This window comes from Podarcis tiliguerta (genome assembly GCF_965153285.1).
Source record: "Podarcis tiliguerta genome assembly, chromosome: 5".
Taxonomy (NCBI): domain Eukaryota; kingdom Metazoa; phylum Chordata; class Lepidosauria; order Squamata; family Lacertidae; genus Podarcis; species Podarcis tiliguerta.
In genome coordinates, this window is record NC_139538.1 from 75,500,362 (window position 1) to 75,527,682 (window position 27,321).

At 43.0% G+C, this 27,321-nt stretch overlaps 1 protein-coding gene across 1 annotated transcript in view; it reads right to left on the reverse strand.

Annotated features, from left to right (window-relative positions):
- The window catches only part of CHAT (choline O-acetyltransferase), a 52,714-nt gene that overhangs the window by 22,698 nt on the left and 2,695 nt on the right, over positions 1–27,321 (reverse strand). Inside the window, exons 2-11 of the mRNA XM_083440047.1 lie at positions 18,608–18,752; positions 17,074–17,265; positions 15,346–15,464; positions 11,787–11,840; positions 9,845–10,025; positions 8,924–9,101; positions 6,864–7,033; positions 4,080–4,180; positions 2,147–2,275; positions 151–273 (exon numbers count right to left, since the gene is read on the reverse strand). Coding sequence (XP_083296173.1) covers positions 151–273; positions 2,147–2,275; positions 4,080–4,180; positions 6,864–7,033; positions 8,924–9,101; positions 9,845–10,025; positions 11,787–11,840; positions 15,346–15,464; positions 17,074–17,265; positions 18,608–18,670 — 1,310 coding nt within the window. The 5' untranslated portion in view covers positions 18,671–18,752. The remainder of the gene's footprint in view (positions 1–150; positions 274–2,146; positions 2,276–4,079; positions 4,181–6,863; positions 7,034–8,923; positions 9,102–9,844; positions 10,026–11,786; positions 11,841–15,345; positions 15,465–17,073; positions 17,266–18,607; positions 18,753–27,321) is intronic.

Consider the following 27,321-nt stretch of genomic DNA (forward strand, 5'->3'; position numbering starts at 1 on the left):
CCTAGAGCATAATCTGTGGTCAGCTATTGCATTGCAAGCTTCAAATAAGAGCTGATAGCTGGTTTATTGATTTTATTATGTGAACTTCTCTGAGACCTCTGGGTATAGGGCGTTATATAAATTCAATCAATAATAAAAATAATTACATACCTGTAAAATGCCAGCTGTAGTGCCACTTGGATGTAGGCATCTGGGCTCATCTTCTGTTTCTTGATAAACTCTTTTCCGTAGTTTTCAAATTTATAAGCAATAAAATCTAGATTTTTCACCATCCTAGAAAATGAGGAAAAACTCCAGAAGTGAGAACAGGAAAGTTATTGTGTAATTTATTTATTTTGATCTATTTTTGTTTCTCCTGGTGTATGCCCCAAAGTAGTCAGGCAGGTGATCTTGGGATCTGGGCCATTGTGACAAATTCCTTGTATTATATATCTTGTTCAGAGCTGTGCTATAAAAGCTATATGATCATATGGTGTGTTGGAAAATGCAATGCAGGAGAAAAAGGCTTTGTAGGGACAGAAGGGAACATGCAAAGAACTAATACTTCAATTCAAATTGTCTACTCAAATGAGTTGTTTGCTGTCACTCTTGCCTATACATTTTCTCCCCACTCTGTATGTCTTGACTTATTCATTTGCTTGCTTAGGGTGTAGCATGTGTACAAATAGAGGTTGCTCTTTGCATTTTATGCAAAGGCTAAATGCTGTATCCAATTTACTTCCTGTCATGTTTGCAGTCATTTATTATGTGACAGAAACATACCGGTAATAATAAGTATTACATTGCCATGGCAAATGTGGAGGCACAATCTTGTGTGACGCTTAGCCCTCATAGTTTGCTTTTGTTCTGTTATTCCTCTCCACCCCCTGTTATACTAAGGATGAGATAGCATTATGGTGTTCTCAAAACCCTTATCAGTGCAAATTTCCAGGGTTTGCCACAGCACATACCCTAAATTTGGTTTCCCTGGAATGAGGCTAACTGGTGTTTTGTGGCATATTGGATATTTTTGCATATATGCAGGTTTTGCCGGTCTTAATTTTTCTAGAAAAAGAGGTGCCAGAACTCTGCATGAACACCTCCCTTGTTCTCTTATAACGGCAATGGCGCCCACCTGAGAGGTGCCAAAACTGAGTTCTAGCAAATTGAAAGAATGTCCTGGATTTACCATATTGGAGAGTCACGTCTTAAGTTGCTGCAGCAGATACTTCTTCAGAGCTGCCAGCAAGTCCTACAGCTCTGACCTTTTCCTCAGATCACCTCAGTCAGAATCTGAAGCTCCTGCACAAGCAGCTGGTTGACATCAACACACAAAGCGAGGGGGAAGGCGGAAGAAAGACCCGCCCCTTTCCCAAATAAGGCTCCGCCCATAGGAGCCAACTATTGGGGGCTGAGGTCCTTTAGCCCCCCCCCAATAAAATATTTGAGGGGGCCAGGCCAAAGTTGATGGGCCTTGCCATTCAACTGGTGTGTGTGTGTCACATCATGCGATTGATTATGTAGGGCAAGGCTTACCAGTGCCCTCCCAATATTTTATTTGAGTTATCACCTCTGGCTTCACCCATCTCCTTAGTTATGCACTGGACAACCATTTAGGCCCGTTGATGCCAATTATCCTAACGAAAGGGATTCTACCAGGCTGAACGCATATTGGTGATCCACTCTAGCACTCTCTGACGATAAAAAGAGTCATGGAGATTATTCAGACTCCTACCATCTCATTGCAAGGCATTTGTCCTCTAGAAACGTGTCCATAACTTTTCCCCAAGGGGGCAGATAACAGCTTTAGTGAAAGAAAGGGGGGATGTTCATTGGGAAAATGGCAGAGAAGAAGAGTTAAAGCCCTTTTCTTCAGCCACAATCTCCCTCTGTGGCTGATATGGGTCAAAGCAGAAAGAAATAGGCAATTCAGTCAATGAATATCTACCTTTACTGATTACAATCAGCTCCCCCTCAGCAGTTAGTCAATCTGAAAGTCAATAAAAGCTTGCAGCCCTAATAACTTAAGCTGAAACAGCCATGATCTATAGCTGATCTATCTCTCAGCTTTTACTGTTTTTATTCATTGATTATATTATTAAGGAAAGACCAGCACATTAAAATAACCACCCATACACACGTTGAAAATCTAATGAAACTATGGTACCTTTGAAGTTTTTCTGCTGATGACGCCAAGTGTCCCTGAATTTCTGGAGAGCATTTCCACCTTAGTCTCCTTGGAGCAGGAAGTTCACTCACTGAATCTGCTCTGACCAATTTCTTTGCACCTTCTTTCCTGGTTTTTTTAAATTATAGAATGCCAATAAATTTGCTGTTAGACGCTGTAAAACTCAAAAAGGTTTTTTTTTACATTAGACAGATGACTGAAAGTCCTACTGCAATTAACTGATCTACATGACATTTGCTGCCTGATCTATATTCATTGCTGCTTCTGAATGGTTAATATTAATGTATTAGGAAGGTACTGTTAGGGACGCAGGTGGCGCTGTGGGTTAAACCACAGAGCCTAGGACTTGCCAATCAGAAGGTTGGCAGTTCAAATCCCCGTGACGGGGTGAGCTCCCATTGCTCGGTCCCTGCTCCTGCCAACCTAGCAGTTCGAAAGCACGTCAAAGTGCAAGTAGATAAATATGTACCGCTCCAATGGGAAGGTAAACGGCGTTTCCGTGCACTGCTCTGGTTCGCCAGAAGCGGCTTAGTCATGCTGGCCACATGACCTGGAAGCTGTACACTGGCTCCCTCAGCCAATAAAGCGAGATGAGCACCGCAACCCCAGAGTCGGTCACGACTGGACCTAATGGTCAGGGGTCTCTTTACCCCTTTACCTTTTTAAGGTACTGTTAGTTACATTAGGTTGCATCCATTGGGCAAAATGACCATGAATGGATTGGATACACCTAAGTACCCAGAGATGAACAATCCATTTGTGTCAGTCAGTCCACTAGAACTGCCACCACTGATCAATACTTCTAGGCTGGTAGACTATTTTACCAACAAGACACACTAGAAAGCTCTCCGCTCCCGTTACTTAAAGTCATTGATGTAGTGACATCAAAGCTGAAATTCCATGTTTATAATTTCATCACATTACCTAATTCTTTAGAGTTGTTATGCCATGGAAGCGATTGGCATTGCTAGGTGTCTCAAAAGACATCCCTTTGCAAGAGTCAAAAGTTTTTTAAAGGGTTTCACGGTGATTAGATTTCTGCATCTTTTTACATAAGCAAATTATAACCTACGTCAGCTGTGAAACAGTGGCACTGGTTTCCAGTTGGCTGCTGGGAGCAATTCAAAGTGTTCACATTGGTGTTTAAAGCCCTAAATGACTTGGTACCAAACATCTGAAAGACCCAACTCCTTCCCCAGTGGTTCAATCAGCATATGGGGCCCTCTTGGTAGTTCCAGTGCCCTAGGTAACTTGGGGAGAGTGTCACAAATGAGGGAATTCTCTGTGGCAGCTCCTAAGTTTTGGAATCAAATGCTGAACACACCTCTTTACCCTGACCTTTGACACCTAAGATATATATATTTAAGGAACCACCCTATTTTTCCAATTTTAAGTTGTTTTACAATACGATACTGATTTTATTGTATTTTTGCATCGTTGTAACTTGCTCTGGGATTTTATGACAAAGGGTGGGTAAGAAATCTGATAGTCGTACCTCGGAAGTCGAACAGAATCTGTTCCGGAAGTCCGTTTGACTTCTGAAACATTCAACAACTAAAGCGCAGCTTCTGGTTGGCTGCAGGAAGCTGCTGCAGCCAATCAGAAGCCCTGGAAGCCCCGTCGGGCATTTAGCTTTCAAAAGAATGTTCATTAACCGGAACACTCACTTCCAGTTTTCAATCATTTGGGAGCTGGAACGTTCAACTCCCAAAGCGTTCAGGAGCCAAGGTACGACTGTACATAAACAACCAAATAAAATTTAAAATGTGCATCTCATCAAGGTGCCACCGATTTCCAAAATGTCACTGGAAGGACTGCATAATTCCAGCAGCTGAGGAAGATAAGCAATACTCTAGTGACACTGGAGAAGAGAAAGAAGTAATAGCTTACAGGCCCATCACAAGCAACTTACATGTGTCTGAGCAAATGTTCAATGCACTGTACCAGGACGATCCCGTCGAAAGGAGAATGTTCGCACACTGTTCCACACACTCCATCTCTTCCCACAACAAACTGAGCAGGGGGAGTATATACAGACAGAAACAGCAAGTAAATCCTTCTGCCTCTTTTACTGAGTTGTATATTTATTTTAAAACTTCTAGAAAACTTCTTAAAACTTCAGTTTTTGTTGGGAAAAAGTCCCAAAGCAGTTTAAATTCTGCAGGTACATTCCCATACCCTCCAACATGCTGCAGCAGGAAAACCAGGATGCTCGGCTTCTGGGGCCGTGCGCCTGCATGAGTCACATGACCCATGCAAGAGCATGGCCCAGAAAGACAGATTTTTCGGGGCCACAATCTTGCACGTTTTTGGGTGCTGTGCTCTTGTGCAAGAGCATGGTCCCCCCAAAATGGGATTTCCTGATTCAATTGGGGCAGTTGAGGGTTATGCATTCCCACATGCAAAAATATGGACAGTCACTGGATCAGGATGCAAGCATTATTTGCTTGCGTTGTTCCATTGTTTTAGAAAGGGCATGTTTGATAGATTCAGCTTTAAGTGTGAATTGACCTAGATTTCTTACACCATCCTTGTGGCTGTACATATGCATCAGTCTTGGCTGCAGGTTTTGGAGGGTCTTTGGGTAATGGGCCTCCCTTCTTCAAGGAGATTAACTCCTCACTGCAGCAGGTCTAGGGACTTATCAGTGTACCACCACCACCACCAACAGGGTATACACATTTATGAGGGTGATGAATAAACATGATTCTGTTCACGCTTAAAAACAAGCCTACCTAATTCACACTTTCTGAATGAACCAAAACCACAGAAATTCAAAATGCACACTTCTCTGAATTTTGCAATGTATTCTTCTCCCCGCCCCCCACGCCCAGTCAAGCGATGCCTACAAAATGCACATGCTGAGGCAATGCGTGCAAAAGAATGCATTTGCTAGCAAAAAGAATACACGACAATGCATTCTTTAAAGGATATTGCTTTGCAAAAATGTGTGCGTGTTAGACTAAATTGCATACAAAGAGTATATTAGGAGATATGTTGATTTCTCATAAGGACTTTGGGTAGGGAGGGGATTCAGAAACTGATGTGGAAATGTATAGAACAGAACTTGATGACTGGGAAACTGAAATTGACAGATATGCCCATCTCTAGGCCCTTTGCAGATGCCTGAGGGTGCTGACACTTGATGCTGGTCCTGATGCTGGTTCCTCCCCATTTTTCCATGCAGATGCAAATTCACCCCTCACTATCGGCCGTGTTGGGCTCCTAGTCTTGCATGCCTGTATCTGGAGTGGAGTCAAAGGCCACAACCCCACAAAATCTTTGGTTGCAGGATGACATTTCCAATGTAATTACGGAACCACTTGCAGGCAGCAAAGGTCCTGATAGGCTGCACAGAGGCATCCAAGAAAACTAACCCTGTACAAAAAGGTCGGTTTTTTTAACAGTAATGTGTGTTAACCCAAGCGAATTACAACAGCAGATATGCTCCACCAGATATTAATATAACATAAAATAATGCAAGATTGGGGAAAACTAGATTCCTCACCCTCCCATGATGGATTCTTTAGCTTAACATTTTCCATTTGACTTAATTGGAAATGAATACAGCTATTTCTGCCTGTTACGCACTGTAGGCCAATTAGACTCACTCTCGTGAGTGTGGAGGAAATTATACGCTGGGAAACAAATTATATATAGAGGTAGGGGACGTTATGCCACCCCATGTAGAGTTTGACATTGAGAAACAGAAATGAGGATAGTGCTGGCTTAATGGGAAACCTGAGTGAGGTAGATCTGCTCCTCAGGTCTAGAAGTCAGGGGTTGACTATGTGTGGCTGTGATGAAGAGAGCAGGCCAGTGTAATGTGTTGGTTAGGCTGGCATGGTTCTGGTTAGGGACTGGTGATTAGCTAAGCAAACCTCAGGGTCAGGGTACATAAAGTTCCAGGTAATCTTCTATCTACGTAAAAAAGGTAAAGGTAAAGGACCCCTGGATGGTTAAGTCCAGTCAAAGGTGACTATGACTAACTAGGCACCATGTGTCTTCAGTCTGGGACAGCAGCTCTGGGAGTATAGGGAAGGTGGTTCTTCTTGATTCAGTTACTAATGACATAGTACATGCAACTACAGGTAGGGATGGATGGATCAGTCCATTTTGGTTCCTCTCTCATTTTGCTAAGTTCAGTCTGAGCTTAGTTCTCCCCATTTCCAAATCAGTTAGCATTTTTAAAATATTTACTTTCTATCTCACCTTTTCTTGAAAGAGCTCAAGATAGTCTACATGGTTTTCTCCCTCCCCAATTCATCATCTCATCAATCTTGTAAAGTAGGTTAGGCCCAAGATCATCCAGTGAGTTACATAGCTGAGTGGAGATTTGAACTCTGCTCTCCCAAGTCCTAATCTAACACACTAACCGCTATACTAATTTGCATTTTAAAAATGCATGCATTGTTTTGCGCATCTCACATTTTTGCTGAATATCTGCCTGTCTATAAGCAATTTCCCCTCCTAGACTGCATTTTTGGTGCATCGTTTTTGTGACCATTTTTGTGCACATTACCTGCCAAAATATGTTTTGTCATATGTAGTTTTGGGGTTGAAAAATTCAGAGAAATGCAAATTTCAGAGGGCAGGTGCGTCCTGGTTCATGTTTGGGAAGAATGCTATAACCCTTCCATGTTGACCCGCCTTTGACATGAATGAGAACTCACATGCGCCAATAGCAACTTCTTACCTGCATAGGCTTATCATACCAACGATTGGCACCATTTTTACTGTAGCCTCCTCCATGCAGAAGCTGCAAAGCCATGTTGGTATCTGTGGGTTCCTCCCCACTTGGACTATCAAGGCATACTAAGCAGATGCTTCGTTCGATCATATCAAGAGAGTCTCTGTTTGTAGAATCTGAGAAGAGAAACAATGGGCTTGGTGCGATGAATTAATGTCGGTTCTTCCTGCCAGGACATGCCTCTTTTGTAGTGTGCCACTGAGAGTTCCAAAACTGTATTTTGCTTTTTGAAAAATAAGCTTAAACTTTTACAAAGGGTGTGTGTTTGTATTTATGATATGATGAAGTATGAGCTTGGTAATGTAGGAATACAGTGGTGCCCCGCAAGACGAATGCCTCGCAAGAAGGAAAACCCGCTAGACAAAAGGGTTTTCCGTTTTGGAGGTGCTTCGCAGGACAAATTTCTCTATGGGCTTGCTTCGCAAGACGAAAATGTCTTGTGATTCCTGGGGGTTTTTTTTCGCTCCCCACCCCCTTTTTCTAAGGCACTAAGCTGCTAATAGCCTTTTAGCAGCTAATCCGCTAATCCCTTAAGCCTTTAATAGCCTTTAATAGCCGCTAAACCGCTAATAGCGCTAATCCGCTAATGGGCTTGCTTCGCAAGACGAAAAAACCGCTAGACGAAGAGACTCACGGAACGGATTCTTTTTGTCTTGCGAGGCACCACTGTACTTTTTCACACAGCATATGGATAAACTATGGAACTGGGATGGCTTTAAAATAGGATTGGACAAATTTGTGGAGATTAAGGGTATCAATGGTTTTGAGCCATGACGGCTCATCCTCCATGTTGTTTTTTTCCCCAGTGTTTCCTCATCTGTTTGCTTTTTTTTAACAAAAAAAAGTCATGAAAGTTCACCAGCATTTTACTGTGAATTTCTCCTAATACAGTGGTAACGCTTCAGGTTACATACGCTTCAGGTTACAGACTCCGCTAACCCAGAAATAGTGCTTCAGGTTAAGAACTTTGCTTCAGGTTGAGAACAGAAATCGTGCTCCGGCGGCGCAGCGGCAGCAGGAGGTCCCATTAGCTAAAGTGGTGCTTCAGGTTAAGAACAGTTTCAGGTTAAGAACGGACCTCCGGAACGAATTAAGTACTTAACCCGAGGTACTACTGTACACAGTTCTCTATGCAATTTTGCTTACCATACACACTTTTGGGCAAAACAATTCCCCCTACTATAATGTATTTTTGGTATGTTCTTTTCAATAATATACGCATTTAAATGAACCCTTTATCCTAGTATATGCATTTATTTTTTTGCTCATTATTTGGCTGGAGGACTACATTGCAAGATTCAGAAAAGTGCAAATGTCAAAGGATGGTTGTGTTTGAGTGGGTGCGGAGTTTCATAAAGTGCAAATTAGGAAACTTTGCCTTTAGATGCAATTGATTCAAATTTCTCACCCATCTCTATTCTGTGCTGTGCCATTTTAGGTTACAGGTGTATACTCACCAGATTAAATGTTCTTCAATGCCAAAAATAAAAACTCTGCATGGGGGGCGGGCGGCAGGACATCAGCATGCCATGAGAAAGGTTTAGCTAGAATCCTCCTCTCTGACATGTAGTTTGTTTGTTTGTTTGTTTGTTTATTTGTTATTACTCCCTCCTTTGGCAATCTTCACAGAACTCTAGCCCAATGGTTGCCATCAATTTGATTTGAATTAATTTTATAATTAAATGATTTTAGAATGTTGTATTATTTTATTGTTGTTAGCCGCCCTGAGCCCGGCTTCAGCTGGGGAGGGTGGGATATAAATTAAAAATTATTATTATTATTATTATTATTATTATTATTATTATTATTATTATTTTGTATGTGTAAGATGTAATGGAGAAGCATTCTGTTGTGTGGTCCTTTCGCCTGCAGTTTAAAGTGGCACAGCAGAGAAACAGTTTTGCCCCCTTGTTTGCTGTTTATGAGAAGCTGGTCACTGTCCCATCTAGAGACATGATGAGCAGAGAAGAATGGCAAGAGAGGCAATTTGGTTGCCGCTTGCTCACCTTCAACAAGGATTGTCCTGGCTTCAGCCCACTCTGTTCTTCCATCAGATGTCAGGAGACCAATTGGAGGCAGCCTCTCTTCTTCATTCTCTGACATTTTGGCTATCTTCCGCAACTGAGTAAACAGATCCCCCTCACTGAGACGGCGAAAATTAATGACAACATCCAAAACAAAAAACTGGAGAGAGAGAGAGAGAGAGAGAGGAGAGCAGTTGAAAGAAAGGGCAAAGCAATAGCGGGAACACACAATTTTAGTAAAAATGATCCTGCATGATTCAAAATGACTTTGAGCCAAGGTGCTTAGCAGGATCCACTGACAAAGCTTTATCCCTTTCCTTCTCAACCTCCCCACATCAAAATACTGCACCTTGTTCATGGGAAGTATGTCAAGGCAAAGACTACTCTGCATGGGTAAATGTCCTGGAATTTATCATTCCAGAATATAATAAGTAAAGACCATCGTTCTAAAAATCTATCACTTCGTTCATTACTTGCTGTTCTGTCTTGTACCATTTTGGTCAATAGTACCCTATCCCCAGATTTTTCTTTTCAAACAAATGGTGCTGGTGATTATTGTAGTCTTTAATAGGTAAACTACAGAAGTGAAATGTGATGGAACTTAGTGGGACTTACTCCCAAGTAGAGATGGGAAGGCCTGGGAAAAAAGCCAGGTTTCCCCCCATTTTTTTCCAGGCCTTCCCATCACTACTCCCAATTAAGTATGCTTAGGCTTGCAGCTTCATAGTGGCCAATTGTAGAAACCCACCCACAGAAAGAACTCAAGTGAGTTCACCTGTGGTACATTTTTGGTGGTCAGTTAGAAAGCAAACTAATACCCCCTCCCCTTGCTTAGTCAATTTCATAGCAAAATGAAGCGGGCTCAAGTTTTGAAAAAACTGCATCCAATGAATATCCACACACCTGATTGTTACAAGCAACAATGATATGTTCTGGTTCAGGCATGATATTGCTTTTCTGGGCCACAAGGGTATCTTTGGTATGTCCTGGAAGACGATAGGAAGAAAAGAGTCCATAGTATTGCTTCATACAGAGAGGGTGACCAGACAGCTGTCCACGAGCAAAATCAACAGGCACAGCATGGCTGGAGGGACAGAACGAGAGAGACAAAGCAAAAGAGACAAAAAGAGAGAGAAAGAAGTAGACAGAAAGGAAGAGAAATCTAATCTGTCCTTTGTCTGTTTACAATTAGGTTAGATACACAACACAAATAGAATCATACAACAATAAGATTACGGCAATGGGAAATAGACGGGCTCCCAGAGCAAAGCTGAAATTCATGATTCTTGACATGACTTACGATGCAACTGTATTTGCATTCAGTGGGCGAGTGTTGAAAAAGCAAACGGTAATGTATGCAAAACACAAGGACAGAAGGACACATTCCTTTTCCACCTCGTCTCTGTTAACGCACGCCACCTGAACTTCTAATCACACAGGTGAAAATATGTATGTGTTGTCATACACGAGGGTGTGGCCTCCTGTCCCCATGTATCTTGCGGGGAGAAAGGGAAGGTCTGCCTGAGTCTTTGCATGGCAAGTGTTTCATAAGGAGAACCTCTACATCTACACCTCTACAAGTAGAGTGGCCCACTGGAGCAGCCCAGCTGAGGGAAAAAATAACCAACGCAGTACAACTGCTTCTTAAGGATTGACATCTTAGAAAGACCAAGATGCAACGAGATGTCTCAAACAGGTGTTTTGTAAAATACACATGGCCAGCCAGTGATCTGGACTGGTGGGGATTGATTAATTGGATGGATCTGAAGCAGCCACATCAGACACATTTATCATTACAGAGAAGTAGCTCTCACAGTACATAAACCACAGGAATTATATGAGAAGCACGCTGCACAAAAGAGGGTTGAGCTGATGCGCTTTTATTGAATTGGCAGCACTGCTGAGGTAACAAGCTTTGAATTGCAGAAATGGACGATCAACATTTATCGGACACATTCAGGAACCGCAATGGAATGAAAAGCCACTCAGGATGCTATGCTGGGCCCATTTATTTATTATTAAGATTTATACTCCACACACACATTATCAAGGGAGACTTATAATATTAAAGTTAGGTTGCTAACCTGAGAGAAGTTCGGTTCAGTTCGGTAATGTCTACACCATAATTGTCAACTTTTCCCTTTTCTTGCAAGGAATCCTATTTGGAATAAGGGAATTTCCCTTTAAAAAAGGGAAATGTTGGCAGCTATGGTCTACACTCATCAGGGTGTTGTTTGGGCAGACATCTAGCGTCTTGCTCAGTAGAATGAGCAGAGGGCCCCCACAAATGCATCAAGATTGGCTTACCACATTTGGAAGCAAGTACCGTAATGTACATTACCATCTTAAGCAGGAGGCTACCCGTACGACCAATAAGTGCAGACTCTAAAATGACATAACGGCACCATTGTCTCTGCACTAGGACTGGTTATTTTGCATGGCATGGCTTCCTCTCCAATGAACTCTAGGATATGTAGTCTATGGAGTGCCAGGCAGAGGTTGCTCAGATGCTCAGAAATGCACTGTGCACACGCACAAAGTCAATCTTGCCTTTATACTTTTCATATATTCTAGGGCTGAGACCTGTCGTCAAAAAGATATTCCAGAGGTGACGCTAGGACTGAGCTGTCTAGAGCCCAGCCGTCAAATGACTCCTGAGTTAGGACTTTCAGCACACTTCTGAAGTGATGACAAACTAGTTTTTAAAAACAGGTTTGCTCTGGTAGTGTACACGTAACCTTAAACTACTATCTGATGCAATCGGATCCTGCAGCTTTGTGAATGTGATTATGTTTATGCTCCCAGTGAAATCATCGATTCTATTCACAAAAGCCAAGCTGCTTACGTGTCCAGCAGTGCTTTATAATCAAGAACTCCAGAAATGAGATTGGCAGCAAACCTGTAAAAATCAAAGACAGAAGGAACAAGAATTCCCTGCGATGAAGATCGGGTGGCATTGTCCAAATAATAATACAAATATAGAACAGATACAATTGACCCTTTACCAGCTGGTAAACACCAGTTACTGGGCGTGTTTCAGATTTCCGATGTGGTGCCCTCAGACACCTATTGGCACCCAAGACCCCCGTCCCCCTCATTTTTAAAATGAGTTATTTTTTTTATTGTGTGTAGGTGTGTTTGTGTGTATCTGTATCTACTTCTTGTCCATGCAGAGGTGGGGTAGAGAGCACAACTCTGAGACTCTGTGGCTCATTCATGCTAGTATACAGGAATATGTCCACTGGTATGTTCACAACTCTTGGTAAAAAGTTATCTGTATTTCTCTTTATATTGAGAAACATGCCATCATTTGAGTCTCCACTGGCAGTATGAAATGGAATAGCAGGAACACAAATTCACCATCTCATTGAGGGCCAAACCAGAAGTGATGCAGCAGCCTTGCCAATAGATTTCCTTTATTCTTAAGTATGCCTCTGCTTGCTCCTTGCTTTATATGTGAATGAGGTGATGTGAACAGAAACCCATCTGCCCTCATTGCATTTAGTTTGGTCCTCAGAAGTAGACCTCCAAAGAGCTTTGTCATTGAAATCAATACCCTGGTCAAATTTTGCCTAAGACCCAGACAACAGCCCTATCATTTCCTCCTGCTACAAGGTTCCTCCTGTTAGTTGATAGGCTTCCCATCTGCTCATGAGAGTTTACTGTTTATGGGCTCTCTCCACTGGAGAGATGCAAAACACCGTTTTCTAGAAAACAACGGTCACAATGAAGCTGTTCAGTTTCATGAGAGGAAGCATGTGTTCATGCCAGAATTTAGAATAGGGTATTGCTGTTGTTTATCGAAGTCTGTGTCCACTGCCATTGCAGAACAGAGTAATTCTGATCGACAACTAGGCCAGAGGTGGACAAACTATGATCCTCCAGATATTGTTTGACATTTTAAAATAGCATTTGCACACAGTTCTAACAGCAAGGAGGAACCTGGCTACAGTTCAGCAGCCGTCTCATGCCCCAGCTGGCAAATTTAGCATAATGTGTAGCTAGGCCCTCAAACACCATAGACTAGGGGTGGACACAATGGTGCCCTCCATATCTTGTTATATTCCAATTCCCATCAGCCCCAGTCAATATGGCCAATGACTAGTGATGATGGGTGCTGGAATCCAGTGGTATCTTGGGGGCATCACATTTGGCTATTCTGGAGTAGGCAATGCAGAGCTTGATAGACCAATGGTCTGTGCCCATACAAGGTACCGTATTTTTCGCTCTATAAGACGCACCAGACCACAAGATGCACCTAGTTTTTGGAGGAGGAAAACAAGAAAAAAAAATATTCTGAATCTCAGAAGCCAGAACAGCAAGAGGGATCACTGCACAGTGAAAGCAGGAATCCCTCTTGCTGTTCTGGCTTCTGGGATAGCTGCGCAGCCTGCATTCGCTCCATAAGATGCACATACATTTCCCTTTACTTTTTAGGAGGGAAAAAGTGAGTCTTATAGAGCAAAAAATACTGTATATTCCTGTATTATTCACCACCTTGCAGTATTAAGGCTGTAATCTTATGCATATTTACATTTACTAGTATGAACCTCTGCGACTTTCCTTTGAGTCCATTTGGCCTGTAAGTTGGTGAATTACAAAAGGGAGCATCTCTACCCACAACACTTTACTTTTAATCTTCCTTCACATGTCTCATTCCCCAATGAGATCTTTTTGATTTACCCATTTAGCGGAACACATTTTCTCTCATCTTTTATTTCCCATTTTTTTACATATATATGGATTGCAAAGTGGTGTTGTTTCCAAAATCTGTGCCTAATCCAGAGATATGGATCTCTCAGGAGGCTGCATGCCATTGTGAGCACTGACGGGCCCAATCAAGAAATGAGTGTAGTGCCATTCTTGCCAAGAATACTTGCCAAGAACCAGTTTGGAAGGGGATGAACTTATATATTCCATGCCCTTTTCAACAGAAAAAGAAGCCTAGGCCTGCATTGTGAAGTTGACGTCACTGTTTATGGGTTCACTTGATATATTTGTGTAACGCAATATTTCATTTTTGTTCCCAGGTCTTGGGAACATATTCAAAAATATGTTGCACCAGTCTCTGAAAACAAAGTAGGGTGCAGTGACAGTGGGTCACAGTGTACAATGTTACTCCAGCCTTGTGGATATTTTGAAATACTTGTGTCATTGTAGCTAAATCAGTGGCTAATCCAGTTTGTCTAGGACTGGGCTCATAAAGGGACCCCTGACCATTAGGTCCAGTCGTGACCGACTCTGGGGTTGCAGCACTCATCTCGCTTTATTGGCCAAGGGAGCCAGCGTACAGCTTCCAGGTCATGTGGCCAGCATGCCTAAGCTGCTTCTGGCGAACCAGAGCAGCGCACGGAAACACCGTTTACCTTCCCGCTGGAGCAGTACCTATTTATCTACTTGCACTTTGACATGCTTTCGAACTGCTAGGTTGGCAGGAGCTGGGACCGAGCAACGGGAGCTCACCCCATCGTGGGGATTCGAACCACCGACCTTTTGATCGGCAAGTCCTAGGCTCTGTGGTTTAACCCACAGTACCACCCACGTCCTAGGACTGGGCTCATAGTGCTCATAAAACGCTGAAGATCATTTGTGAAAAATGGCAGCCTTTCAAACGGATCTGACTTTTCAGCATTGGACTAGGCATTGTTTACACAGGGCTTTAAAATCTGAATAACTTTCCTGGATATCTTTCATTTTACACTCCCGCCACATCCCCACCCTCTGTTCCACTGAGGCTTTAAACTGAACACAAGAGCCCTTCCCTTTGTGACATGGACATCTCAGATCAGGCGACATGCTTTGCTTTGATGCAGTTCAGTGAGTTGTAACTATCGCAAAGCAGAAGCTGATCTCTCATTGGGCAGGATCTCCCTGAAGATACTTTCCCTGCAACAAACTATGCCATAAAGCAGGAACAGAAGCTTCACATACAGTCTGTTTTCTAGGAATGTTGTCATTTTGTGTTCACATACAGTAGCAAACACACTGAATATATTTTCCTTGAAAAACGTGACCTGTGGCCTCTGGTTTCCACATGACAAGACACAGAAGCTTCCTCTTCCAACTAAGCTACAGACTTTGATCCACACCAACCCTGTTAGGCAGAAGTACTTGCATTGAAACCCATTTTTAAATTCGTAAAAGGTTTTTTACAGCCATGTTGTAATACTAAAGAAAAGGTGTATTTATATCAATGACATCTACAACATTTTGTAAATACCTTGATATCTTACAAATCAATACCAGTAACGAATGAACACAGTCCATTTTAGAAGAGAAGTATTAATGCGTTTTCCTTTGCATGCCCAGACCACAAAGGCTGGTTTAAAGATGGTACTATTTGGCCACAAAAGTAGATGGAGGGATGGTTCGCCCCCGCCCAATGTATACTACAGATACCTTACCTCAGTTGGTCATTCACATCTTGGAATTGTTGCCGAGCAAAGATAACTGCTGGGCTGGAATTGACTGGAAGGGCCAACCGGTTGTTAAGGTACATGTCATCCAGCCAGTAGTTTAAAACCTACAAGTAGGGGGAATAATGGTTATAGATGACTACATATCTGAGCGATACAAGGCATGCCTACTGTGCTTATTAGTGTGCTTAATTCTGAATCCAGGCATCTGCTGGAATAAAACTCCTTGGAGACTTTTGTTCATTGCTGTAGGAACAGACGCTGAAAGGGGAAAAAAAGTCCTTCCCCCACATTCCCTGGAGTCCTAGGAAGAAGAGCAAAAGCCAAATTCTGTATTAGAATCTCTCGGGTTTATGATCAGCCACTGGAATTTTACCCTTAACTGTTGCAACCTTTTTAAGGTGGAGAAGAAAAACTGGCCTGCTACTATGGTAGAGCTTTTGATTTCTATAGTTAACCATGGTTTTGCTTTGATTTCTATCGTTAACAATGGTTTTGTTTTTGTTTTTTACTCTTGGCTATCATGTACTATAACTGTCACAGCTGAAAAGTATCATACTATAAGCTTGGACTTCCAATCCTTCTTCCTATATATGTTTTTTTTAATAGCACACCTTCATTGCTATTTGTGTCTTTTAGTCTTGAATAATGAAATCACTGTTTTTGCATTGCCAGCTCTTTAGGACTGTTTCAGGGAGGGGAATAGGGAGGACGTGGAACAAGAACTTTAGGACAACTTTCACCTGCACGGCTCTAATTCATACTAAGACAGTGAAGTTCTTCTTCTTCCATCTTTAAAAATTGTATTTACTCAAGGGGCACATTTCTCTTTGACCTTTTCTCTCTTGAAATTCATGGCTCCTTTGTTCTTCTTTCTCTCAGGCCTCTTCCTCTTCTAGTCACTGCTTTGTAGGCCATTGCCTGTCTTGTTCTCCTTCATCCAACCATGTGGCCTCTGTCCTGTTACCCCACTCATCTTCCGGGCTCTCATCCTCCCTGTTTTTCTTGTTGCCACCAGCATCTTTGCCCTTCCTGCCAGCAATATATGACACCTTGAATTTCTTTCATATATATATGAAACATATATTTAGTTTTACAATTAAAGTTTACATTCAAATATGAGTTAACATCACAAAGATCTAGGATTCCCCAAATCCTTGGACTTCACCCCCTGTGGGTTCTCTTGTTGACCTCTTTCCATTGCATCTTATATTCTCCTTGATTTTTCTTTTTAAAAAACTCTGTTATATCCTTAGTTCTTGTTACATTACAAGGGTTGTTACAATCCTGCCAATGTTTTTAATTGTTTACAGTACTCTCCAAGATAAATTATAAATTCTCCCCATTCCTTGTTAAAGTTTTTATCTTCCTGGTTTCTGATTTTCCCAGTCATTTTTGCCAGTTTGGCGTAATCCATCAAGTTTGTCAACCATTCTTCTTTGGTGGGAATTTTATCTTCCTTCCTTCTCTGGGCACCTTGCGTTTCTTGGCCCTGTGGGACCCCACCCATGTTAATTTCGGTCTCACTGTGCGTCAGCTTTTTTTGGTAGCTGAAATATTTCAAAGCCTACCATGCCATCAGAGCACTTGAACCAATCCCAGAGGGAAGGTGATGCAGGAGAGAGGCTGTAACACAAGCAAGCAACATGAATTTTTAGATTATTCTACATATTCTATCTGATGAAGATATCTGGAACAAAGTAGCATTGGGCTTACCCAGTTCTCAACTTTTTCTCGTCTTTCTAGCAGTTTTTGCTGAAGGACCTCTCCTGGGCCTCCCGGAGCTTCAAACCTATCCACCATGGCCTTAGTCTTCTTATATTGGTCTTCTGACACCAAATGTTTCATGCAGTGAAGATACATGTGCAATGTTTGTTGCAGTGGTGGGACTGGAAGTTTGGGCAGCACCTATTTAAAAAGATTTTGATTGATCAGGCACTGGATAGCTCTTTGAAATTTTGTTACAATTATCAGTTACGTGTTTGAGATCTGTCAGATTCCATATGGAACAGGATTAATGTCTTTGTTGTCATTGCACCAAAGGAAGGATTTTGGCCAGGGCATCTTCTTCCATTATGGTGTTGCAGTGAGTGACTCAAGGAGTGAGTGAGCGAAATTCCTCCTCTTATGCAAATTTCAAAGTTGCAGGAATCTGACCCCATGATAAACCTATCTGGTACGTGTATATCTTTTGCCTCTGGGGTATAACCCCTACCCTTTCAAATAGTTAAATGCAGAATTTGTAACAATTTGAATTGCAAAAAAGCAATGCAACCGTTTCTGTCTCTGAAATCTGCTACAGTACTTCAAGCTGCATGCATTAATGATGTACTGAACAGGGCAGAGATTTTGTTTATTTTAAAAAATGGTATCTTATTAATGTTCTCCGAAAGAAATAGAACAGAACAAGAAATGTTCTAAGAGCAAATGAAACGACAAGCCTTACATCTTGCACACCTGCTAAAAAGGGGGTACAGGAAGCAAAAACCAGAGTAGCCTGCTACAAAATATCTGCTTGTCATAAGGTCCAGTTAGAATTTATGTCCTAGCCATGCAATTCATCATTATGTATCAACTACTTTCATACAAGGGTGTCTTCATGAAAAGAGAGTTTGAGGGTCGTGTACCTTTTACTACAGCATTAATAAAGGAAATGAAGTGAAGCCACATTGCTCAAAAGCATAATTCCAAGTCACCCACTTTGCCAAGATTATATCAGACATCAAGTTTGTCAGTAAGGGCTATGAACCAGCTGTGAGTATACCAGTATTGCAAAGAGAGGATGATTTCCATCCTCTAGAAATCACCATTCTGGCTACTACCAGGAGAATGATTTTTGGATCTTTATGAAATACCCTGGGGCCTTCAAAATTGACAGCAGAACCCAAAAGGAGATTTTGAAACCAATTGGTCTGTTCTTCCCAAGATGTGATCAAACACCAGGTCTCAGAAGACTTCCCTATAAGGGCAGTGTCACTGTATGTGAATTAGTGAGCTCCAACCTAATATTTATTTAAAATGAAATAGGTGAATTGATTTATTAAACCTTCTTAATTGACACTCATTTTTCTGATACATTCCACCCTGGTGTCCCTCACTGCAGCCTGGCATGTTATATCTTTCATTGCCACCTTTTGTGTATTTGCCAAGTGTTCAATTGTCATGAAAAATGACAGGGTCACATCGACCACTTTCACACACACCCAGCCCTTGTTCAACATCCCATTATTTTCTAGAGACAGTTGCTCACCATCTCATCTTGGCTGCAAGCTTCTTTCTCTTTCTTCTTCGCAGCTTTCTCTAGGATTGGCATCTTTGCGTTGCGTTTGGTCCTTTTGATGGAGAGCTAAAATCGAAGACACTTGCAGGTGATTGCAGAGTCGTACGCCTTAGGTCTAGAAATAAAATAATTGGGAGTGTGTGGGGAGGGGGGCAGAAACAAATCATCGATTGGAACAGGGATTCAGGAAAGTCTGCTGCATTATGTTCATGTGTAAACTCGCAGCTATTACAGGAATGCACATGGGGGAAGAAAATGGGATTTGTAGTTTTTGGAAATAAAAACATTTTTGTAGATGCGATGCACACTGAAATCTCAGAGAATATTGCATATGGCTTTTCTTCTTTCTTTTCATCCATTTCCATCACCACCATTATTATTACTGCTAATACAGGCACCCCATTTTCTAAGTAGTGAGCTCCTTAGGGGTGCATCGTTCCTCAAGTTCTGTTTCTTTTGAGTGTCATCTCTAGAGGGTTGTGGTGTGGTATTATTTTATTTACACACATATACACAGTCTGAGACGTGGGTGGCGCTGTGGGTTAAACCACAGAGCCTAGGACTTGCCGATCAGAAGGTCGGCGGTTTGAATCCCCGCGACGGGGTGAGCTCCTGTTGCTTGGACCCTGCTCCTGCCAACCTAGCAGTTCAAAAGCATGTCAAAGTGCAAGTAGATAAATAGGTACCACTCCGGCGGGAAGGTAAACGGCATTTCCATGCACTGCTCTGGTTCATCAGAAGCGGCTTAGTCGTGCTGGTCACATGACCCGGAAGCTGTATGCTGGCTCCCTTGGCCAATAAAGCGAGATGAGCGCCGCAACCCCAGAGTCGGCCATGACTGGACCTAATGTTTAGGGGTCCCTTTACCTTTATACAGTCTGAGGATAAGTGAAGTAACAGGTGAACTCCATCAAATGTCCCAAATTCAAATCATTCTGTGCTATCTTGTTTACATATCACAGGATTGCGGGAGTCTTACTACTGCATAGTTACGAATGGGCTGCAAATGGCCACCCTATCTCTCTCTTAATGCATCATGGGAGATATGTACTCTTTGGAGAGAGGGGAGCACGGAAGAAGTCACTAAAGGAAGAGGGAGAAGAAACAGAAAACAGGTCCACAAAATGACAGCAAGACATTGGAGAAGGCACTTCACTGTCATTCACTCAATTGTTGGTTCGAGGGCTACCATGTTTGCTACTATAGCAAGGGAGTGAACAAAATTAATGTCAGGATGCTGTCAGCGGCTCCCGACTGGTTGCCCAGGAATTATAAAAACAAAGAAGGAGAACAGTCCTTTTTTATTTCAGTCTTTATAGAACCCAGCCTTTTGGATAGTGACATTGTCCCAAGTGAATCTCCACCCTCCGTCTCTCCCACTTCCTCATTCGTCATTCTCATCACCTCCTCTATGTGTGCTTCTAGGTGCCCTCTGTCTTTGAGCTCTTTGCCCTCCAACTTTTAAGGCTTGCCAAGTTCTGGGAGATGGAGGGTCTGGAATGCTTTCTAATGACAATGTGTCAACCTGGTGTTGTTCCGGCTCTCCCATGATTCCCCAACTTTCCCCCTCATCTGCCTCTGAGCTGTGACCTCCCTCAAACTCCTGCTGAATATTTATGCTATCTTCCTCTTCCTCCTCCCTGGAAGGGTCAGGATGGGGAGGTGGTCTCCATCATTCCTCCTCTGCTCAGTCCCTGACAATTAAGCAAATACAACGCAAAATGAGAGGAATAGGCATTGCTCATGACCAGTGATATCACAGGCACCGTCCAATAGGTGCCCGTTATTCCTCACCACCATTTTGCCTCCAGGTGCCCGTTATTTCTGAGGAACAGCATTCTACAGAATGCTCACTGGTGTAATGGGAATACAAGTGAAAATTGTGTGTTTGTGCTGGCCTCAGACTTCCTGATTCCTAGTGATGGAATAATGTGTGATCAGTTTTGTGACAACTGCTAGTTATTCATAGGCAGAGAAATGAAACCCTGCCAAGCTCACTTTGATCAACAATCTGCTCAAGATGTGGAAATGGATATTCCAAGGTGAAAGGTTAATGCATTGACTAACAGCTCCCCTCCACACTTGGTCTTTGCCAAATATCCATTATCCTTTATGCCAACATAAATTCTCAAAAGGCTCCGAGTGAGCTTGGGTCTTATATTCCACGCCCAGGAAAAAAATGAAATAAGATAGTACAATTCCTTTTAACTAATTTTTTTCCTGACTCAACTTAACTGCAGCTTACTGATGCCTTCATTTGCCACCTGAATCAAAATACCATTTTCTTTAAATCCCTGGTTTTCACATCATCTTGCATCAACTGAAGCAACCCTGGGCAAGAACTGGATCATTTCTAAGTTCTGCATAGCACCTGCCATATGCTGACAACTGCATAGATCTCTCAAATAATGTTCCAGGTATCCACATGTCTGCCCACTCCCTCCTTCTGAACTATTTCACGGGGTTGGGAAGTTGAAAACTACACCAGAAAAGTGCATACCAGACTCCCTTGTGATACCTCAATGCTCAAAAGTGAGATCACGTGGCAATATGCTTCACATTTTCTTTGCCCCTCTCTGAAAAGACCACATGGGGGAGCATCACAGAGGTCTGACCTTTAGAAACAGAACAGTTCCCAAGACTGAAGGCAGATTGTCCTGTACAAAATATCTTGCTTCCTGCCCTCCCCAAGGTTTGAAAAGTGTGCAAGACGAAAGAACCCCTCACGTGTGAACTTAGAATACAGTGGTACCTCAGGTTAAGTACTTAATTCATTCCAGAGGTCCGTACTTAACCTGAAACTGTTCTTAACCTGGAGACCACTTTAGCTAATGGGGCCTCCTGCTGCTGCCGCGCCGCCGGAACACAATTTCTGTTTTCATCCTGAAGCAAAGTTCTTAACCTGGAGCACTATTTCTGGGTTAGCAGAGTCTGTAACCTGAAGCATATGTAACCCGAGGTACCACTGTATTGGAAGCATAAAACTGGCACGTCAAATTTCTTTCTTATATCTCAAGGCTCAAGGGAGGTATTGTGCTCCAAACCACAAACCTATAGTCCTCCAGATGTTGATGAACTACAACTCCCATCATGCCTTACCACTGGCCATGCTGGTTGGGCTAGAGTCCAGTAACATCTGCAGGGCCACAGGTTGCCTAGCCTTGCCATAAGCAAGGATGGATACAGCCAGCATCAGAGACCAACATCACTAGGGATCTGTTGAGGCCATGTCAAGGAGTGAGTTAGAAAGCTCACTGGACCTACTCTGATAATAGGCAATAGAACAAAAGAACAATATCCCCATCTCTCTACCCCACCTTCTCCTTTCCCCCAACTTCAAGATGTCTATGACAAAAGTATCTCTCACCAGACCTTAAATGAACTGTGAACAAGACTAAGAATTGAAAGTGGAGACAATGACTGCTCCCCACATTAAATGGGGGGGCGCCCTTTGCGTGGTCGCACGCAGCCCCCTGGACCCTATGCGGCACCATTAACATAGGCTTGGCTTCGCCTTCCCCAGGTGGGATACCTAGAGGTCTCCGCCTACCTCAGCCAGTTGCCCAATCCCAGCTGGGGAGGCGTTGTCAAGGTGATGTACCTTTCCCTGTTTATCTGTTTGCTTTGTAACACAAACTTAATACGAACTCATTGGACCAGACCTTGCCCCTTTAGCCTAACCTGCCTCACGAGGTTTTTTTGAGGATAACATGGAGAAGGAGAGAACCAGGTAACACCACATTGAGCTCCTTGGAAGAAGGCTAAGCAGAAACAGAAAGTCTCAGTTTTGATACATTTCCTGTGTCTCGCATTTTCAATGTCAAGCGGCATCTTCTTTCACAAGTGGTTCGTGTTGCAAAAGGAAGACTGGATTATGCCAATGGAAACAATTCCCTGGATGGCTTTACAGCCAGTCGCCCAAATGACTGAAAAGAGCAGAGGACTTTGGAGACAAATGAATGCCAGCTACTTTGATTAGGCCCAGCTCCATATGCACCTCTCTTCCAGTTAGCCTTGTGATGGGGAAAGTGACATTTAAAGGATCCTGTGGTTTTCACTGTTCTTCAAAGTGACAGCAGTAACGTGTGGTGGAGGAGGCAGACAGAGGAACCCTCTCCCAGTATAGACGAGAGAGGTCAATCTGAACTTTAAATCATCCTTTGATTGACATTTACTGTGCTTGTCAGTGAAAAAACAAGACAAAGCCCTCCTTAATTTTTCTACCCTTATAGAAAATGCTTCATAGAACCATAGAATAGTAGAGTTGGAAGGGACCCAAAAGCTCATCTCATTCAACCTCTTGCAATGCAGGAATACACAGTTGTCCCATATGGGGACTGAACAATCTATTTGGTTCCAATACTATGGGTGCCTACTCAGAGGTAAATTCCACTGTGTTTAATTAGGCTTACTCCCAGGAAGTGTACATAAGACTGCAGGCTCAGGAAACAATCTGATTTGGTCGTAGTTGGTTTTTCTTTTTTAAAAAAACAACAACAACCAACAACTATGGTCATAGTTTTAAAAAGCAAAGCAAAAGAGATGTGCTTGTCAATGACAATTACACAAATGTAAGGAAAGAAATCACAATGACACAAGGGAGGTATCTGTACTTAAGAGGTCTTAATTAACATCTCTGTTCCTGACAATATTGCTGGATTTCTTTTAGCTTGACATCTCTATTTGGTCTTGATGTACTTGCCCAAAATGTGTGTGTGTGTGTGTGTGAGAGAGAGAGAGAATAGCATGGCAGAGTTATTCCCTTGATATCACAGTTGCTTGCACTTCAGTTCATTTTCTTTTGGCAATATTTACCCTGGTGTAGTTGCCATCTGTCCCTGTATTATGCTAAAGGTAGACTCAAGGTATGCACACATTACGGATCTGCAGCATCATTTGAAGTATGGGGCAGGGCAGTGATGCCGAGAGAAAAGGAGGAAGAAACTGAATTGAGCTGGGGTAAATAATAGGCCAGTTAGTTAATGGAAATAAGGTTCATTTGTGGTGGCGGAGTGGGGGTATTTTGAAAGTCACCTTAAAAATAAAACACAAGTTTATGAGACTTACTAACTGGCATTTTGTTGTTGCTTTTTAAAAAAATACGAGGTGCACATTTGCATAATAGGAACTGGATATTCATACGAAATATAGTGTAGATTAGATGCCTGAAAACAAATACGTATGAAAATGGAAAGACACACAAAAAATTTCAATAAGAGGTTTCTACAGATAACCATTTAAAAGGACGGTGCAAAGTGTGTGGGGTGTATGTTTTATCTTGTTTTGTGATTCTATTTTTTATACCTATGTGTAAGCTGCTTTGTGAAGCGTATTCTTGGAAAGCAGATTAAAGGTAAAGGGACCCCTGACCATTAGGTCCAGTCGTGGCCGACTCTGGGGTTGCGGCGCTCATCTCACTTTATTGGCCGAGGGAACCCGCGTACAGCTTCCGGGTCATGTGGCAAGCATAACAAAGCTGCTTCTGGCGAACCAGAGCAGCACACGGAAAGGTTGTTTACCTCCCTGCCAGAACGGTACCTATTTATCTACTTGCACTTTGACGTGTTTTCAAACTGCTAGGTTGGCAGGAGCAGGGACCGAGCAACGAAAGCTCAATTGGTTAAATAATGTACATTTCTGTTTCTCAGTTAGAGAAACTGCAGTATTGTAATTAACGTTAGTCACCAGCCCCATTCACAGCAGGCTGCCTCTGTGGTGTGGGGGGCCACAGGGAATGAGCTTTCTTCACATGTCAAATTGGTGGAACTTTCCATTTCTAATGATGACCACATAGCATTCCCAGGTCACATGGCTGCATCCAGACCAGTATCACATCTCCAGCTGATGTGGGAAGTAAGCACATGACCTGGGCGATCCATATAAACTATCAATGCAATCTTGGAGCCCCACCACGGAAAAAGTGTTTTCTCCCTCTCCCGCCACAATTTGGGCACCTCCTATGCTTCAGACAATATGTCAGGCTAGAGAATGTTCACAGTTGAGCAACAAAAGGCCAATTTGCATGAAAACATGTTTCTTAACTGAGAGCTGCGGCCATCATCGCTTGACAGCTTGGCAGGGTATGCAAAACGGTTCTCCGCAACTGCCTTTCATAAACAGAGCTTATATCAGAGAAGGCGAGCTTGCCAAGTGATGAGATGTGGTTGTGCAATTATCAACACCTCTGCTGAATGTGTGGGTTGATCCTGCACTCTCTCAGAGTTAGGATCTCTACTCTGAAGGGTGATTAGGAGGCACTGCTTGCAAAGGGCTCAACGATGAGACTTGGCTCAGACAGGGATGGGGTGTGAAATATTTGTTTTGCTTCTCAATGTTCCTTTGTGCTGGAACAAGGCCTGCTCCCAACCTTGTGGGCCATAATAATATAATATTATATATTAGCACATGGTTGACATGTGGGTTTCCCTGCCCGTCGGCCAAAACCCAGCACTGGTTCTTTCAACTTCAAAACTGTAGATTGAGAGCATCAGTGCAGAGTGGGGTTCTGTCCCTCTTGCACCTCTCCTTAAGCTCTGTAGTCAAACCTCTTTCACCTCCTCGAGTGACACAGGCTCCTACCACCCACCAGCTGATGCCCACTTGGGAACAAACCTTGTTCCAGCCTGAAGGAGCAATTGGATGCCCACTTTAAGCTCCTGGTGGCTCCTCTGAGGGCCACCCTTTCCTGTCCCATACCTGACATCATGTATGAGCATGGTTTCCCCATGGACAAGTGTAGCTTCCTCTAAACAGCCTCATGGGCCAAATGGGGAGGCCTAGTGGGCCATGTTTGGTCTGTGCGTTGCCAGGTTCCCCACCCCTCCTCTAGACGGTGTCCGACTCCAACTCCCTTCAGCCCCAGCTGGCATGGCCAATGGTCCAGAAGGACCAACAACATGGAGGGGCACAAGCTCCACAACTTTGGCGAGGGATGGAGCCCTCTGCTGGGGATCAGGTGGCCATGAAATTAAAGATGCTGTGTTGTACAGCTGAACAATTTACAAACTACTGAATAGTCAAATGTCATTCCGTTTACGAGGAGAGAGGCAGATTCTGCAGACAGGCAGTCATTGTTTTTCAGAGTGTTGATGCTACAATATTGGCATCGTCACCACACTGTCATGTCTGATAAATAGCTCGGTTTATGCATTTTCACGTTTATCATAGTCCATAACACAAATGCAAAAACGCAGTGTCTAAAACAAATGACAGAGCTCACACCTTGCTCCAATGGGAAAGGGTAGACCGAAACTGGTTGTCATCTCAGAAAACGTGCTTTATTTTTACTGATTGCTTTAGTACATTTATATGCTGCCTGTATTCCAAGAAGCTCATTTAAAAAGATGATGATGAAGAAGAAGAAACTCAAGTTTAGGTACTTCATACCTCCCTTTTATCTTCACAACAGCTCTGTCAGGTTGGTTAGGCTGAGTGACTGACTCAAGGTCACCCAGTGAGCTCTGTGGCTGAGAGGGGATCTGTGTCCAATTCTTTCCACTGCTAAACCAATAGTCTGACCCAGCCTTTGCCAACCTGGTGCCCTCCAGATGGTTCGGACTATGACTCCCATCAGCCCCAGCCAGACTGGGAGTTGTAGCCCAAAGAATCTGGAGAACCCTGGGTTGGAGAAGGCCGCTCTAACTAGCACACCACACGGACTGCAGCTCGGTGCACGGAATTCAATGAAAACAGCATGATTTATATTTTATTAAGATAATACTAAGGCATAAACAGCTTTAATACTTCCTGACATCTATTTTGCTACCAAAACCACAAACCTTTGAAGGTCAGACTAATTCTTCTTAGCTGACAGCGGCTGGGGTAGACATTTATTTTTTAATTTATTTGTGAATGGGGCCTTGGATGTATATAGGGTTGGTGAGCTTTTTTGTAGAGCTTCATAACCTTGTTTGTCCAGAGGGACAAAAAAATGTGCATGGAGACACCAAAGGCAATGATAATACCTCTTCCACGATAGTTGCAAGTATAGTCTGCTTCCAGCAGAAGACAGAATATAATGGTCTTATTAAGTATTTTGTATCTGTATTTGGTCTGCCTATATGCATAAGCCAACTCACTTTGTTTCTCAAGTGCCCTTTGTCCTTTAAATAAAGCAAAACAGGTAGGAAAATCCAGGTGTGTTCCAAAAGCAGATTTCAGTACTTGCACATGTGATACGATGGACATTCTCAGAAGCTGCATCAAGACGTAACCAGAAGAATCCTAGAACTGCAGAGTCGGAAGGGACCCCGAGGAACATCTAGTAAAACGCCCTGCAATGCAGGAATATGCAGTTGTTCCATACGGGGATTGAACCTGCAACCTTGGCATTATCAGCAGCACGTTCTAACCAACTGAGCCATCCATGCAGGCCCATAGCTCAGTGGCAAGGCATCTGTTTCACATGCAGAAGGTTCTAGGTTCAATCTCTGGCATTTTCAGGTTGGGCTGGCAGAGAATCTTGCTGGAAATAGTGGACAGCCACTGCCGGCCAGTTTGGGGCATCACTTAGCCAGGCGGTTGAACAATCTGACTCACTATGTTCTTCACCTCTAGAAAGCCCCTCATTTGAGCTCTAGCGCTCCAAGGCCAGCTCAGTTCTGGTTCAAGTTCAGGAAAACTAAAGAGGGTGGTAGCTGCTTTTGGCATGTGCAAAGGGCATGAACACCCCTCCCCCAAAACAA